At 33.2% G+C, this 19203-nt stretch overlaps 1 protein-coding gene across 1 annotated transcript in view; it reads right to left on the minus strand.

Annotated features, from left to right (window-relative positions):
• The window catches only part of LOC133194943 (uncharacterized), a 22330-nt gene continuing 3127 nt past the window's right edge, over window positions 1-19203 (minus strand). Inside the window, exons 11-19 of the mRNA XM_061330841.1 lie at window positions 15681-15758; window positions 14963-15011; window positions 12948-12980; window positions 10471-11743; window positions 4366-4835; window positions 3722-3811; window positions 3383-3464; window positions 492-547; window positions 1-266 (exon numbers count right to left, since the gene is read on the minus strand). Of these exons, the coding sequence (XP_061186825.1) occupies window positions 1-266; window positions 492-547; window positions 3383-3464; window positions 3722-3811; window positions 4366-4835; window positions 10471-11743; window positions 12948-12980; window positions 14963-15011; window positions 15681-15758 (2397 nt within the window). The remainder of the gene's footprint in view (window positions 267-491; window positions 548-3382; window positions 3465-3721; window positions 3812-4365; window positions 4836-10470; window positions 11744-12947; window positions 12981-14962; window positions 15012-15680; window positions 15759-19203) is intronic.

A 19203-nucleotide genomic window follows, 5' to 3' on the forward strand; every position in this document is an offset into this window, starting at 1 on the left:
TCATTTACGTCTCTGCATATGTTGCACTTTACTCTTTATCTGATGAATATTTCTATCAGCAAGAAATTTGTATTTGTTTTTTACTTTCAGTGCTTCTGCATTTCTTGGTATGTTTTTATCTTTAAAGTTCTTATTAAATTCAAATCTAAGGACATTCTCCTCATCCACAGTCCATTTTTTTCTCTTTGATGGTAAAGTGGTGCATGATGGTTCTTCCGACGATTCATTATCAGATGGGACATAATCCTCGTCTTCCTCATAAGAATCTGTAAATCAATTATAAATGGAGTTCAGTGAATAAAATAATACACTTGCAAGTTAAAACAGGTATATGAGGAGAATTGTTTATATCCTCTATCAAGAGTTTTATTGAAAAGCATGTGAAATGGGATAAATTGAAAGTACTAATTGCCTTGAAACTTCCCTCACATAAAATTTATCCCCTTGGATAAATTATTTCTCAACATAATCAGAAACACACTCATTCATACCTTGATCTATTTCTGCATTGAAAGCAACTTTTCTCTTCCTGTTTACATGTTGGTTTCTTAAAAAAAAAGAAAAAGATTTTCAGAGAAGATATTCTTTTTATATATAAATACATATCTGCACTATACAAATCTTTCTTTCACTGATGAAGATTTCAATATCGATATATCAAATAAGAAAAAGCATCACTTCTTTTGAATATTTCAAAAGACATGGAGCACATCTGCCAATGTATATTTAATTAAAAACAAGATGTGTTTGTGAAACACCGATGCCCCCGTATGGCAGCTTATGGCGAAGGTTAAAGTTTCTCAAACGCAAGTCAAAATCCAGGCCAAAAGATAAAAAATGTTAAATTTGAAAGCCCTAGCTGCAACTGTTCAAAAGTTATGGTGAAGGTTAAAGTTTTTTAAAAGTAAGTAAAACATCAAGTCAAGGTCAAAGTTGGTGGTATCCAAAGGAAGGTCTTGTCACAAGGATTATATATGTGAAGTATGAAAGCCCTAGCACCAATCATTCAAAAACTATGCCCAAGGTTAAAGTTTTTCAAAAGTAGGTCAAACTCCTATGTCAAGGTCAAAGGGTCAAAGTGGTTGGTATCTAAAGGAAGGTCTTGTCACAAGGATTACATATGTGAAGTATGAAAGCCCTAGCGTCAACCATTCAAAAGTAATGGTCAAGGTTAAAGTTTTTGAGTAAGTCAAACCCCTAGGTCAAGGTCAAAAGGTCAAAGTGGTTGGTATCCAAAGGAAGGTCTTGTTACAAGGATTACATATGTGAAGTATGAAAGCCCTAGCTCTAACAGTTCAAAAGTTATGGTCAAGGTCAAAGTTTTTCAAAAGTAGGTCAAACTCCTAGGTCAAGGTCAAAGAGGTTGATATCCAGAGGAAGGTCTTGTCACAAGGAATACACATGTGAAGTCTGAAACCCCAGGCACCAACTGTTCAAAAGTTATGGCCAAGGTTAAAGTTTTTCAAAAGTAGGTCAAACTCCAAGATCAAGGTCAAAAGGTCAAAGTTGTTGGTATCCAAAGGAAGGCCTTGTCACAAAGAATAGACATGTGAAGTTTGAAACCCCAAGCACCAACTGTTCAGAAGTTATGGCCAAGGTTAAAGTTTTTCAAAAGCGGGTCAAACTCCAAGGTCAAGGTCAAAAGGTCAAATATGATGGTACCCAAAGAAAGGTCTTCTCACAAGGAATACACAAGTGAAATATGAAAGTCATAGCTCCAACCAATCAAAAGTTATGGGCAAGGTTAAAGTTGACAACAGACAGGCAGACAAACAGATAAACAGACAAACAGACAGACAGGACAAAAACAATATACCCCCGGGATCTTTCAATCCGGGGGCATAAAAATAATTAAATGGGCCTTGTTTGAAAAAAAATTAGCATTTAATGCAAATTTGTTCAAAAAGAAAACAAAATAGTCGTTTTTATCCCCCATAATCAAAGATTCTGGGGCATATATTTTTAGCCTGTCCATCTGTCTGTTTGTCTGCAAAAACTTTGGCCATAACTTTTAAATGGTTGGAGCTATGGCTTTCATATTTTACATGTGTATTCCTTGTGGCAATACCTTTCATTGGTTATCAACATATTTGACCTATTGACCTTGATGTTTGCACATTACAAAATCATTAACCTTGGCTATTACTTTTGAACATTTGGTATTAGGGTTTTCATATTCTACATGTGTATTCCTTTGTGATAAGTCCTTTTCTAGAGTACAAATATTTTTTACCTCTTGACCTTGGAGTTTGACCCACTTGACAAAAATTTTAACCTTGGCCATAACTTTTGAACATTTGGTGCTAGTTCATATCTAACAGGTGTATTCCTTGTATCAAATCCTTCCCTTGGATACCAACAATTTATACACTTTGACCTTGGAGTTTGACTTACTTTCAAAAAGCTTTACCCTTGGCAATAGTTTTTGAACAATTGGTGCTAGGGATTTCATATTTCTTTGTGACAAGATCTTCCCTTGGGTACCAACAATTTTGATTTGTGTACCTTAACCTTGGGAGTTCAACTTGCATTTGTGGAACCTTTGCCACTAGCTGCCATATGTCAGTGTTTCACAAACACACCTTGTTTTTTTTTAAACCCTGTTGTAGAAATTACATCAATACAGCATAGTTGGGGAATGCATAAGTTGCCTTAACAGACTGACATTTACATTTGCTATCCAGGATAGAGCAACTGTGAGAGTAACTTAATCCTCTGCAAATATGACAATATTCTTTAAACCAGATGCTGATTTTACACAATTTTATTTAAAATATATACTATCAATTCTCAGAAAATCTGTCGATATTGTATCAAAATATTTTAAATCGATGATACATTGATATTAATCCATCAATGACAGTTCTACTGATGAGCAAATGACAAAAGGTTACTGCTCATACTATGAGGGGTGTCCCAATAAATCGTGTACTTTTGAGACATATTTATTTTTCTTACATTATACTGAAATACTTTTAGATAAGCATGTATATCTAAATTTTCACACTACAAGAGAAAGTCAAATTTTATTGTTGCACATAAAATTTACTGATTTGAGTATAATTTAAACCTGAGTACAAGGGTATGGCACAAGTCCCTGACACATTAAAGCAGATTGGTAATGTGTTACCTATCCTCTTAGCCAGTTTTCCAAATATTACACAGACTAAAAAAGTGATATTTTTAAGTCTCTGTGTCAAATTTTAGACATGTAGCATAATTTAAATTGGAATGTTTTGTATTTTAGGTACCCTTTTATTTTAGGTTCAAAGGTACAAACCCCCATTTCAAACTAGGTACATGTAAATGTACTTCCAAATTGATGACTTGTGAAAGAAAGAAGTCAAAAAGATATTGCAAGAATATAAAATAAGCTACTTACTGGTATGAAAGTCCAGCATCCTGGTCTTCTACTTTATGTGCACCAGTGCTTATTTTCTGTGTCTTGGGAATGGGGATAGGCCCTTTAATATTGACAAATAAAGCAAAAAAATTAATGAAAGTAAATGACTGAATGATAAAACTGTTATGTCAAATTTTCTGATAATTGTTAACTAAACTATACAAATATTTAAATTCTATTGTGTCCGCTTTGATGTTCAGAAATAGGCAACCTTGGGATGGCTGTTGCTGCTCCATGCACCTGCAATTACTCTGTATTTCAATCTGTATTGTGTCACAGTGTCAGTGACAAGTATAATAAATATATTTTCAAACTTACCACAAAGCTCAGCATCAAGAATGTCTTCTTCATTTACCCCAGAATCAATCAATTCCCCATCTTCCCCATCTTCCAAAGGTAGTACTAATTCTGAAAAAAAAAAATCGACATCATATTAAGGTGTCCCAATACAATATATAGTCATTCCTAATACAACAGAAATTCAAACATGTGGATTTAAGTCATGAAAACTATGTGTAGTTTTAAAAAAGATTTAACAATACTGCAGATATTTAATCTTCATTTATAAATGATATGAATATTCTGGCATCTTTCATACCACACTAACCATGACACACTGACCATGAATGGTTCAAGGTAATTATTAATGACACTGTCTATGCAAGAACTACTTTTGTGTGAAGTATGAAGTTAAGTGTTGCAAAGCAAACATAAATTTCAGGCCTGGAAACAATCTTCCTATGGAAGGATGGACAGACAATTGAATGGACAGATGAACAAGAGGAATCCTTTACACCCCACCTATTAGGGCAAGGGTGTAATAAATAATGAATCTTGATGCCTGCCTAACCATACTTTATCAATATAAGAGCTTAGAACAATTGTTTGCAACAGTTCCATGCCACAAACTTTCATATATTGATATAACTTAAGTTTCTAATTTATAGGAAACTGACACTAACCTGTTACATCTATGTCAGACAATTTCTTTCCTGCAAATTTTCGTAGTTGCCCCTCATCTGCAGCCATCATGAGACTTCCTACTTTTGCTATCTCGACTGTGGCGTCATGCTGCCTGTAATGTTGCTTGTGAGTATTAATGTTATGTGCCAAATGTCTTGAAACCCATTCAAGCTCGTGGTCTTCCAGATCCAGTATCTGGCACACTGTTGCTAGGTACTTTCTAAGTCTACTAGATGAAATCAGATATGGTTGCTCACAACCAGCCTCTTTTGCCAGCCTGTTCATGGATGTCCAGGGGTCTATATGGTTACTTGCACTTGTTGGGCTGGCAAACACGAAGGGGTTCGATGAGGAGATTCCGCACCCCTCTCTGTGTTTCATGAGACAATCTAATGCAATAATCATGGTTTCAGTGAGCAGAACTGGGCATCTTTTGTTTTGTTTTCCTTGTGTTTCCACCATATGTAGTCTGAAACAAACCAAGTTAATGAACTACACTGCTCACTTTATTCACCTTGTTCTTAAATGTACATTCTAAATGATCAACTTGCCCCTCCCTAGAGGCCTGGACCCCTTACACAGGGGAAACAAATTTTTATATAGAAATTGGGTGCCTAATGCATTTTTTAGCAAGAATAAAGAAAGTGTAAAATTTATCCAAAATTTAATAATTTTTTTTTATTCAGATCAGATCATGATACAGTATATAACTGTTATACAGGTATAAAGGGAAAAGATTCCAAATTTTTTGCTTTATTTAGTTAAAAGTTTTATGTTCTGTAGGCAAACTAGACATTTGTTTAAAAAGTAACATTTTTAAAACAATATAATATGGTCTTTTTGTTCTTTCCTCAAATATTAAAAGCGTAAAAGATTTAGTTAAACTAATTAAAAATTGGAGACAGGAGACAGAGGCCAGGAAATCTGAAATTTTCTGAAAAAAATCATCCTCTAGTTAAAATACAATGCTTCATCAAAATATCTTTCATGAGCCACATAAGTTAAGGCCAAGAATAAACAAGAGGCCCATGGGCCACATCACTCACCTGAGCACATTAGCTAGACAAAAGCGGGGGTCATGATTTGAACAAAAATTGATGTTGACACATTACTTCTCATGATATTGGCTTTGAATTAAAGGTACCCCCATGAAATTTCTCTTCCAAAGAAAGATATTGCCACATTTTACTATAATACAGTTTAAGTTTGAGTGTATATCTGTATTTACAAAGTATTTAAAACAATAATAATATACACCCAATACCTATTGTCCCTAAAATTTATCTTGTTTTACGTAATAAAAAAACACTTGTCAGTAAATTAGAGACAATGAATCAGAATGTGATTGACCCATTCTCACAAACTGGATGATCTGTTTAAAGAAGTAAGTGTGCTGCAAGTGAATCTACTATTTTCATATACTAGTATTCTAAAGATAATTTTGCATTGTGATTGTGTTGGGTTTGCAGGGGGGGGGGGGATGCTTCTAATGTGATAATTATTATTCAAGATGAATATTGCAATGTTTGAAATAATAAAATTTGTCACTATCAAATCGTAGCAACTCCTATTCTTGCGAACTATCAGTGTTAGCTTCAACTTGTCCACTGACAATAGTCTGTCTGTCGCATCGATTTGATACATGTAGCATACTCGTGGTCCATGTTTTCTGCATATTCTAATCAACAGAAATGTCGTTTATATTATATCTTTATTACCTTATCGTCTTTCTGTCAACCAAAATTTATTTCCAGCCTTCTCTTTTTAATTAATTTCTCGTTAAACTGTACAAGCAATGTTCGTAAGTTTGTTGATGCAACTGGCTTATAGCAAAATCATTACTGGATATTTAAAATGCAGGGTTGGCCAGGAAATACCAGTGGTGGGAATTACCGGTGGTAAATACCGGTATTTCCCATCCCGGTAAATACTACAAATTTTCTCTAAACTGGGAAATACTGGGAAATACAAAATTTAAGATTTTTATTTCTTTAATTCATTTAATCTCAGGCAAAATTCAGATATAAAATGAACATAAAAACAGAAGATGAATAAAATTAAATATGTCTCAAACTGCAGTTTAACCTACTTAGTACAAATCACTACTCCAGTCCACTACACATATAAAGCATTCTGTAGCAGAACATGTTTCCCTGATTGTATTTTAAGAACAAAACTGAAGTTTTCTAATTCAAGTTTCATTTCAGTAATTAAGTAAAATTATAAAGTTTATTTATTAATTATAGATCCAAGAATACAATAAACTTGTCTTAATCCTTCTATAAACACTGTATTTTTAAAATCAATCATGTTGTTTTAACAAATTGATTCTGGACAGTTCTGTGATCCTGTAAAAAGTGTTTTGAGAGATAATTACACCTTGAGTAGATCTGAAAAGCTTCTTCTTAGGTTTGATATTTACACTATATTCTACACTTAACAATTTTCTTAGGTCCTTCTTGTTACACAAAAAATCCAAATGGGATCAAGCATGAAACAAATGACACTTGTGACTGGGATATGAGTATACTGTGATATGATTAATTAAAATAAAGTACTAGGAAACCAGAAATTCTTATATAAGGGACAGTGATACCTGCAGGTAGATATCTTAATTAGTTAATAAGGTGTACTGTACATATTGAATGGCAATATAACTTATGTTAGTCACACCTAAGGTCTGTAATATAAAGCAGATGTATAGTTCCAAACAAATATGATTAAAGTTATAAAACATGAAGGTATCTCTTATTTCCCGGGAAATACCAGTAATTCCTGGGAATTACCAGTATTTCCCACTGTCCTGGTAAATATGAGTATTTCCCACTTTTTTGCCAACCCTGTTAAAACGCCAAGTAAAAGTCAAACCAATATAGTTAAAAAATCACATCTTGGAAATAAGAAGTGTAGATCTGTTCATTAGTGACGTAGTGTGAGTATTGGTCTACTTTAATACATGTATAATAACATTTAAGGAGGCTGGGGGTCAACAAATTAACCATAAATTAACCACCAGATTTAACTTAATTTTTTAGATATGATATCTTAAGCTGTCAACTATCATTTGGCAAAGAAAAATTTCAAAAATTTTAGTTTTAAAATTTGATCATTTTCTATATCTTCATATGGAGCTCTTCTTCTAAAGGAGATCAATATAGTCTAAAAATGGCCACAACCCCCCAGCCTCTTTAAAGTGCATCTATCCAGGCTTAAAATAATATGTTTGATGTCAATTTTATACACTGAATTCCTTTCCATTTCTTATTCATAAATTTCTGCTCGTACAGTTGAGTTTGTACTTGCATATAAGCTAGGCTTATCATATTTGGCAGATAGGTGAAATATAATATAGGATAATGTGTCACATACCATACAGACCCACATATGACTTTGCCCTTAAGGTCAAATTACAATATTTTTGTATGTCTTTTTACCCCACAAGGAACCCATGGGAAGCCCAAGTGAACATGATATGGTTATAATTTACATGCTTAACTACATTAAATGAGCATCTATCCATGTTTAAAATGGCATTTGATGAAAATTTATTGTTTTGAATTCCATTTTCTGTTCATTGAGTGACTGAGAACTAATCTACCCACTTAATTTATGTGCAAATTGACTAAAAGAAACTGATTAATATGATTTGACTATTTTAAATTATTTTACAAACTATCAGTTCTCAAAAATTTATGTTTAAATACTTAATTAAAATAAAATAATAATGCTGAGTAACGTATTTTACCTATCTTAAACCTGACTGAATAACGATCCCAACCCAAAAATGAACTGAACCGAACGTGGATGGAGATTTTGCATCGTGTATCAAACCAAGTAAAAATACCATGAATACCACGGTTAATCGATACTGCGGTGAACCGTTTCACTCCTGGGCATTTGGTCAACAGCAAATCAATCATAGAAACATTATTTATGAGCATAATGAGATGGAAAGACTATGGCCTAACTAGCATAGGGGTGAATCAAATTGCCACTCTGCCACACCCTCGGTCATCTTAATAGGCATTAGCAAATCGTAATGCAATGTACAAATCTAGATTTACAAATCACTAATTGACACATTGCAAGTCTTAAAATTACAAGTGCCGCATTAACAATTCTTGCATTAGATTTTACATTTTAAATAGTTGCAATAAGATTCTGACATTTCCTCACCATTATTTTGAGAGTCTGAATGACCAAGAACAAGAGCATTCCATTTTAGATTTTTTTATTGAAAAAGTGTAATGTCAATACTCATTTTGGTGGAATTTTAGAGGCAAAGACGTAATCCTTTATGTTTTCCTAGTTTTAGTTTTGCAATGATACTCTATTCTCCAAATAAACCTGTAATTGTACAGATCTCTGAACAAAGCAAGGTTGAAGGTTTCTTTTTAAAATAATTTATTGACTCTAAGTCTAGGTGTTGAAGCACTGGTATCCTAAATGCAGTCAAATCAAACTAATTTCAATTTACATGCTTAAAGAAGCATTAGGTTAATTTCTAGCAAATCACATATTACAGAGTTTCATTTCTATGTTAATACAAATTGTACATTATTGCTGTATGTCGATTTCTCTATGTTGCTATAAGCAATGTGAGAATAAACTGAATTGAAAATTGAACAGACTTTATTTACTGCACATATCACCATGATCACTCAATAGCTTTCTAATCAATGGCCTGTTACTCTTTTAAAAGCCATAATACAGAGTTTGAAATTAACAGTCGCCCACTCGCAATTTGCGACTAATGTTCCATGTGGGCGACTTAAAATTACGTTCAAGTTGCCCACATAGCATAAGAAAATTTACGATGATAAATATTTGTTTTTCAATTTTGTCTGAATGTTTTGTATTTTTCTCTTGAAAAATTTCGTAATCAGTAAAGTGCTTTATAATTATCCGTAAGAAGTACTTATACATAAAGCGTCTAAGTGATTGTGTTGGGCACAATGTGGCATCGACAGGTTATTGAGCCCAAGAAACCAAAAAGTACTGTTGTTTTTTGTGAATGAAAACGTGCCATGTGCTCTATTTATGATATTGAATGATCATATCAATCTTCATAAACAGAAGAGTTCCACTTCAAATTTAGATAAGTTGTGCGTAATGTTACAACGGATAGAAAAGAAACACGAAGCACATGATAAAAAAAAAAATGGAAAATGGGGTTTTTGTTTTTATATTCAGTAGAAGGTGTTATAATCTGTGGGCGAATAAATTTTGATGTGGGCCCCAGAATGCAAGGTTCAGTAGCCCACATGGCTATCAAGGATTACAGGTTAGTTTAAAACCCTGATAATACATGTATTACTATTAGTTTCTTACGTATGTTGTTTGTATCATTAATTATTACATCGTGAAGAACCGAAACCCTCTAAGAACCACTATTATTCAACTTCTTGTATTCATAGAAGGACGCCTTACTTTAACTCCCAAGTTAATCGTTCATTAATTTAGGCAAAATATTTCAAAGCATAAAATTGATTTTCTTTGCGTAACAGCATAATTTTATGGTAAAAATCAGAAGAATTACAACAAAAGCGGAATGGTAGGCAGCTTTACGTGTTTATTTTGCGAAAAGAGCAACTGAAACTGGGAGAAAAAAGCGGTAATTTTTGACAGGGGAAAGGGGTAAGGGCTGACATTCAGACCTAAATTGGGTTTAGAAAAATCACTGCATGGTGCATATGAAGTGGGAACCCTAGTTAGCAGTAATCTGTGGATTTTATTTATCCTGTTCCCAAGATAAAATATTACAAATTTCAAGGGAAGAAGGAGACTTCCATAACATAGGATACTTTGTGCCAAATTTGGCTGAAAGTACTCAGCATTTCTTGAGTCAAAGATGAAGAAGCAAAATTTTTAGGTCATATATACATTTAAATATATATAATATATATAAACTGATACAGAGAGCAAGACAGATGCAGAAAACAGTAGTTGGACAGAAAAGCACAACTTAGCCCCTGGCATTTAAATGACTCAATAATTGAGCTAAAAACACCTAAATTCTTTTGTAAAATAATGCCCATTTTTTTTAGAAAAGAAACAATAATAGGCTATACCCTCAGAATACACGAGTCAAAAAAAATTCATACCTCTTCAGTAAGATCTTCTCCATTGGCTTCAGACCACTTGCTATTTCTTCATTCATGGTTTCTTCCCAGTTTTGACGGTTTTCATAACTAGCACACAGAAGTTTAGAAACTTCACTACTTCGCCGTTTGTTAAAAAGGATAATTCTAGTCATAGCTGCTCCAGCTAACTTTTTCCAGAGGGTAGCATTTTCTCCTTCCTTTTCCAAATCTTTTGTCAATTCACTTATTTGTTCATCCAGGTGGTTTTTTAATAATACAAGGTCACTGGTTACAGGGAGTGCCAAAGGCTTATTAAATTTATTTGTCTGCAGAGTAGCTAAAGCTACAGATGATACTGCAGGTGCCCAGTCTGAGCTATGAATTTCCAAATATCCATCACATTCTTTCTTCATTGTTTCATCCATTTTTCTTATGGCATTGCCTCTTCTGATTTCTGCAACCTTCACTAAATTATGTCCAAGATTTAATGCCAGAGATGGAGTAGAAAATACAGATATTTTCTGCTCATTCTGATGGTAACCAGCCAAGTCTTGGACTGCTTTAACAACTGTATCAAAGTGCTTTGGAGTGATATAACAATGTAGATCATTCTCTTTATTCAACAACTCATTTATTTTGGTTTTTAATCGGGCCAGTTGTCTCATTCTTTGTGAAACATAGTTTGTTCTTCTGGGTCCCAACTGCTTTATTAGCACTTGTCCAAACTGTATGATTAATGGGTCATCAACAAGAGCACTGTACACCTCGTCTTGGCGCATTTTTAACAAAACAGTTTCTTTCAGTTCTTCTGATAAACAGACTCTGAAATCTTCCTTTTCTGCACAGAAGTCTATACCCCCTGCAAGTAAAAGCCTGGATCTTGCGATGATGCCTCGTTGGTCTTTTAATTTGGTGTTCTTAAAAGAGCATTTTCCTGTATGCCTCCACAGTTCCTTTTTAGAGAAAAATCCATAACAATGAATGCATGGTAAGTAATCCAATGATGTCAGGGTTTCTTTGCTTGGTCTTCTGCACACTATTAAATCTCCACTTCCTTCCTTGAGCACTTCTATGTTGTATTTAAAATTTCCTAGATTTTTAAGTTTATCAAACAACCTGTCTCTTTCACGCTTTGAATTTTTGGCACAGGCCTGAGCAACCATAAGTTCATGTTTGTGCCCATTTTCTAGATGCTTCTGAATCCTGTGGTTGAACACTTTACCACAAAAATAACAGCATAGCTTTTTGTTATATGGTCTCCTCCCATTGATTTTCCGAATTCTTTTGACTTTGACTGCAAGAAGAAAAGATAAAAATTCAAATGACCTTCTGATTTTTATTATTTGCATAATTTACTTTTGCAATTGTCCACATTTAATAAAAACACCAAGTAGTGAAATTACTTTTGCAAGGATTTAATTTTTGGCACTTTTTGTGAAGGTATAAGATTCATCATCAATGTTTTATATCACTGTAAATAAACCTATTTCCTGAACCTCTTTGATTTTTGCATATAACTTTGATGGTCACATTTGCATAAATTGGGAAAATAACTGGGAAGAAAGGCACTTTTTCTAATCAAGAATGGGTCCAAATTTTGGACTTAAATACTTCATATCACTATTACTTAACTTAGTGGAACTTTTGTGCACTGAAGGTAGGAACTGTCCTTTAGATGGGGACAGTATGCTGTTGCATACACAGCAAGATTTAGTGACTGTAGATATTCAAGGATACAAGAAAAAAGTCCTGGTGAAATATCTTGCTTAACATTCAGTGAACCATGCTATTAAAATTCAAGAGGAGCTAGTCCTCTGTATTACATTTTAGTTGACACTTTTCTCTAAGCCAAATCAAATTCAATCAAATTCTATCATTTCTTTGTGATAATCATCACTTTTGCAGCTGTTTTGGAAGTCGATAAAATACTAAACATTCAAAATTAGACTACCTACTATCTGAAGTGCACCCTGGGCAAATACATTGTTCTTTCAGCATACTTATTGTTCGAATCTGTTTATCATCAATAGCCTAAACAATTTTATGCCTCAGAAATCTCATGAGATTAAGAGCAGCAGTAAGTTATAGATAAGTGGGAGTTATCACGACACTATGTATTGGATGGATTGACAGGCCTAATTTTTGTGATGCAGCCATTCCAGATAAAAGTCATTTTTTATCAACTTATCAGAAGACATGGCAGCTAAGTAAAATTCTTTTCAATCCAAAAAATAACAACACTTCATAGAACCTCTTTAGGAACATTCATGCCAACTTTAGTGACCTGGCATGCAGCAATTCTAGAAATTTTCAAATGTATAATTTAAATAATAAAGGACCCCGACAATGAGAGATGATGGTTGTCAAGTGATGTCAATAACTGACAATGGTCTTTGACGAAATAAGCTAAAAATCTAAATACATGTATTTTTTCCAAATCTTGTTAAAATGTCAATATATTCTTTTTTAACTCCAAACATATGATATAAAAAGCATACCTTTATTGTTCACTAAACGATGAAAGGGCTTTCCTGAAATGTATAATGTAAATAAATAAATATGCAATGACAAGGTAACAGAACGAGAGAACAACAAACCATTGCTAAGTTGAAAAGTGGACAATATAATTGACTGATATGCTCTTATACCAAAAGGACAACATACTGACATATTCAAAGGCCTTGATGTATTGACATTTTGATAGATCCACCTACTGAAGGACTAGTTAACTATTGTAACATGAGCAAAGACATTGAAAATATGTTAAATTTCACATCTTTGCTAGCCAAGGGTTTCGGATACGCTACTCTCCTCATAAGCCCTTGGCATAAAGTGTTAAAAAAAATTGGGATTTTTTTCTCAAGTTGTGATTGGAGTTGATCGACATCGCTCGACCAATCAGCAATTGTTTTTTGAAAATGATGATATTTACATTTGGGATATATCTTGTCTCTTCAATATCGGGAATGAAAAACTCAAGTAAATAACGATCCATCAGATAACATGCCATTCTATGAATAGCTATATAGTGTCACCCAATATCTTAGCTACGTGCAAAATATGTGATTAAGAATCAATACTGAAGATGTAGATTAGCATTTTAATTTGTTTAAATAGCAAATTAACATAACTCAATACCTTCTTGTTAATTCTTCTTTAAAAGCATTATTTTTTTTAAATACACTTTTTATTTCTGTCAATGACGCAATCTGCGTACCTGGTAAGAATCGCGATCACCAGTCTTTTGTCAGCACCGTATGCCAAGGGTTCATGAGGAGAGTAGCATATCTGAAACTCTTGGCTAGCGAAGATGTAAATTTCAATGCAAATGCAAACATTCATTTAATCATTGAAAGGTTATTTTTTTACTAATCTGCATTACCCACAAACAAACTGAACTAGTAAACTGACAAAGTCACCCAGGGCCCTGCAGTAAGTGCAGATTAATAATTTCAGCTTTTGACTTGACCTCTGACCCATGCTCACAAAACTATGTGTCTTCTTTTAATCTTCCTCTATCTTTGCAGTGAATATAAGTCCAATGGTTGACAAGTACTTGTCTAATGAGTAAACATGTCAAATACTGTAAAATCACATATTTTTGGGAGGCAGATTTTTGAAGTTTGAGAAAAAATAATTAATATGTGGGGATTTGATTTCATGGCTGGAGAAGTGTTGAGTAATAATGCATATTAAATTTTACATTTCGTAGTGGTCATGAATTTGTGGGTCTCTCCATACCTTGAAAACAACAAAAATTAAATCCCCGCGAAAATTAGTGATTTCATAGTAAGCATTTTAAAAAACTGACATATAACTTGACACTGATTTAGTGACCCTGAAATTTATATGTTCTTCCTTATTTTCACCATACTCTATGCATGTAGTGAATATGAAGTCTGGTTGAAAAAAACACAAGTTAACATATCACAGAAGTTTTGACAGGCATATTAACAAATACACAATACAAGTTTTGACCTTGATTACTGATCTTAGTCTTCCTTTTACCATCTTCTACCTATTAAGTGAATACAAAGTCAGTTGCTCAAAAGGTACTCATTATCATGTCTCATAAGTGTTGACAGACACATCAATAATCTAGATATTAGAACTTGACCTCTAACCTAGTGACTCCATATCTCTATAGGTGTCTTTAACAACTTTCTATCTATGTAGTGATCACAAAGTTAACAGAATACAATGTACTTGACTTATATTGTCACACAAAAATATTTTTGCAGGCATATCTAGGATCTTGACTTTAGATCTTGACCTTTGACCTAACAACCTTATAATCTATGTTTTATCCTTTACCCATTTTCTATCTGTAATGAACACGAAGTCAATTGGTTGAAAGCTACTCCAGTTATTGTTTCAAGTGAGTGCTGAGTGATGTGGAAATCTTGATTATTGGCCTTGTGACCCCAAAATATAATGATGACTGCCTTTCATGGTGAGAAGGAGACATAATCGTATCAAACTACTACAGTAACTGTAATAAACAGACACATACCAGCATCAGCCAAGTCCTCAACATCCGAAAATGCAGCATCTGAGTCCTCCTTAAACATTAAAAATACACAATTACTATAGTTACTGCAGCTAAAACATAACCGAAATGAAAGATCCAATTTATATAATACAAGAATATAAGTAACATATTAATTTTACTGATTTCTTTTTCTATCATTATTTATTTAAGAAATAAGGTATCATTTTTAAACATCTATCGGGATATAAATACGGGTTGGTCACGAGATCAAATTCCATAAAGCCTGAAGGGCTTTATGGTAAATTTGATCTCGTACCAACCTGTATTTATAGCCTGATAGATGTTTAAAAATGATACCTTATTACTTATATTTACATTTGTGACTTATTCATATTTTATATTTGCTTGATTATAATCTTTAACGCGTGAAATGTTTTATTTTTCAAACCTAACGGCACGTGTTTGATCCACTGATTGCGCATTGACCCTTTATGACGTCACTGAGAAATTACGTCGAACGTTTATGACGCGAGGAACCCGTGTTTATACGGATATAGATACGTGTTGCTTTTAATAGTGTTATATAAAAAAAAACATTTGCAAATGTAAATATTTAATAATAACTTCAACATAATTTTGGTATATAACATCTTTCTACCGTAATATACACATGTATAAAAAAGCTTAATCTAACTGTTCCTAGAAAGACCACATCAACAAGGAACTCTAAACTGTTTACCTTGGTATAGATAAGTTCATTTCCACATGCTCTCACAAACTGACCAGTAATGGGACATAATATATAACTGTCAGATTCCTAAAAATTATGAATTAAAATTTAGATACACTACATATAAAGGTATATAGAATACTGTTTTAATTTTTTTTCCCAAGTATGACAGTATTATACACGTTTTGAAGAAGCCAACAATGGAAATCCTGTACAGACAATTACTATTTGACCATTTTTAATATGCAAATGGAAATTAGTATTTTATTGACATTCACAACAATTTAACAATTATCCCTAGTATATAGCAATTGGAATGGCAGAAGGATGTATTTCTTTTTACAACAAAAATATGAGTGTAACATGAGTAAAGGTGGAAGGTTAAGGTCATCTAACTTAAGTATGATCAAAGAAATTTTGCCAGAATGCCACTGTGTATAAGTTACTTACAAACATAACTCATGGTGTTTGAAAAAATGATGAAATTTATATACTCTGACAAAGTGATTCATAAACCATGAACATGCATATATACTTAAGTCATCATATGTATGCAAAACAGTGAACAGCAAACAGAATCATAAATGTATACATACTGACTGACAAACCATAAAGAAACACTCATAATTGTATTCACAATCATCTATATCATATATTTATACTTATACTGATCAAAAAAACATAATCAGACACATTTGCATTTAAAAAAAATCCAAATCCAGTAATTGACTTTCTATAAACATGATGATGACCTAGTGATCAACAATCCATAAACACATGCATAACTGAACTACCCTAACAGGACTTCAAAAATGTTAGAACAATCTACAACAGTGACCCACAATCCATGAACAGACACAAATATGTATATATGACAGTGACCCAAAACCATGAGCATTCACATATATATATGAATAATATGTATGCATATACAAAATGTCTAAACTCAGAAACACAAAAAAAAGTCATGAACTACAGGAAAAATGTTAGAACAAACAATCTACAACAGTGACCCACAATCCATGAACAGACACAAATATGTATATATGACAGTGACCCAAAACCATGAGCATTCACATATATATATATGAATAATATGTATGCATATACAAAATGTCTAAACTCAGAAACACAAAAAAAAGTCATGAACTACAGGAAAAATGTCAGAAAAAACAATCTACAACAGTGACCCACAATCCATGAACAAACAATCTACAACAGTGACCCATAATCCATGAACAGACAAGCCGTGAAGTAACACCAACTAAAACAAAGCAATACAAACACTCATTTTTCATAGACACAGTGATTATATGGAACCAACTTGACAAAGACACAGTGTGCGGAAAATCTGTCGAGGCCTTCAAGACCGCCCTCGCCAAGATTTGTCAATAACATCGATAGCGCCTCTCTCCCGTCGTATAAAAGCCAGTATTGGTTACCACGACATACCATATACAGATACAGATATATACACAAATGTCTACAACCAAAGACACAAAAAGTCATGAACAAACTAAAGGAAAAATATTAGAACACATAATCTATGACTGTGACCCACAATCCATGAACAGACACAAAAATGTATATATGACAGTGACCCAAAACCATGAGCATTCAAATATATATGTATGAATATATACACAAATGTCTAAACTCAAAGACACAAAAAGTCATGAACAAACTACAGGAAAAATATTAGAACACATAATCTATGACAGTGACCCACAATCCATGAACAGACACAAAAATGTATATATGACAGTGACCCAAAACCATGAGCATTCACATATATGTATGCATATACAAAATGTCTAAACTCAGAAACACAAAAGTCATGAACTACAGGAAAAATGTTAGAAAAAACAATCTACAACAGTGACCCACAATCCATGAACAGACACAAACATGTATATATGACAGTGAACCAAAAACCATGAGCATTCACATATATATGTATGCATATACACAAATGTTTAAACTAGGGATGTCAACGAGTACCCGGTTAACCGGGTACTCGATTGAACGTCCGAGTATCGAATACTAAAAATGGTACTTGGTTTGTTTTCTTATGTTTTCTTATTTCAAAGTACATATTTTTATCAAAAACTTATCAAAAAATAACTTAAATATGCATATGGTAATTAGCTTGTCGTCATCTACACCTGTAAAACACATGTTATCGCCTGTGGTTGTATATATACGGTAATTATATAATGACCAATCATCTGGTACACAGCATTTTTAACACTTATTGTGGTCCTTAATTTTTGGATGGCTTCAATGATTGTTTTCAGTAAACAATAATAGTATGGTCTATTATCTTCTTAAATTATTTAATATACACATGTATGGCAGCAAAGTCAGACATGAATAAAAATGCCGCTACCCACTTCAAAAGTGAAGAAATATTTAGAAATAACTAAAGATTTTAAAAATGTTGAAAGTCAGTTTGCATACAAAGTTTAGTGGGAAACAACCAACATATGAAATAATAGTAGACTAGCGATCCCAACAACGTCCTTTCCTTCCCTTTCGCTAGTCTAACATCACAAACCTGCGTAACAGATTGTCTTCTTTTTTTTGCGTTGATGAAATAGGTCCTAAACAAGAACTGTAAACCATTTGTAATTTTTGATGTATGAATTCTGTCTTTTGTGTTTATCTGATAAATAAATTTGGTACCAAAAAATCATTTCCCTTTGACTCAGTTGTTTACATACATTTATAAACGTGATAAAAACAGCTTTTGGATTTAACAGAGCTTAACCAGGCTCAAGAAAATTAACACACCTGTATTTTCATTTTTACCGAGTACCCGGGTACTCGATCTGAAAAACATCTGAGTAACCGATTATCAAAATTTGACCGATTTGACATCCCTAGTCTAAACCCAATGTTACACACACAAATCATAAACTACAGATAAATACTGTAAAATGTTATTACAATAACAGTGATCCACAATCAGACATATGTACAGGTTTATATGAAAGTGACCCACAAACTATGAACAGCTATGGGTCAACCACTAAACCAATATATGATTGATTCCTATCTCTCTGATTGCCTGAGATCTAACAATGTAAAACAAAAAAATATGTTGTTTTAACCTGCATGTGACCTCCCAGGTGAATATAAGGATTTATTTTCTCTACATCAGTCTAAAAATAGATCCAGAAATAGTTTTGGAAATATTTTCCTTGCACTGGACTTCCACTCAAGTGAACATAACATTAAGGAAAATATTATTTGGGGTGGGGGTGGTTGCGCAGGGTGTGGGGGGTGCAGGGAACCTCACCCAAAACACTTTTCTCTAAACATAAATGTTCACTTTTAATTTAGACTGAAAGGTTGATCCCACAATAATGGACCTTATTCCCCCCTGGACCCCCACCCTAATACAAAATTTGAAGTTAAAATAATTTTCTTTTAGTGGGGGTTAGTCAAAGATTTTTTTTCAGCTGTCTTTTTTCCCTCATAATGCTCCCTCCTTTTCAAAATCTATCCTGTATAAAAGAGCCTGACATTT

This window comes from Saccostrea echinata, unplaced genomic scaffold, assembly GCF_033153115.1.
Source record: "Saccostrea echinata isolate AGI-Se365-2 ecotype Australia unplaced genomic scaffold, CSIRO_AGI_Sech_v1 ptg000029l, whole genome shotgun sequence".
Lineage (NCBI taxonomy): Eukaryota > Metazoa > Mollusca > Bivalvia > Ostreida > Ostreidae > Saccostrea > Saccostrea echinata.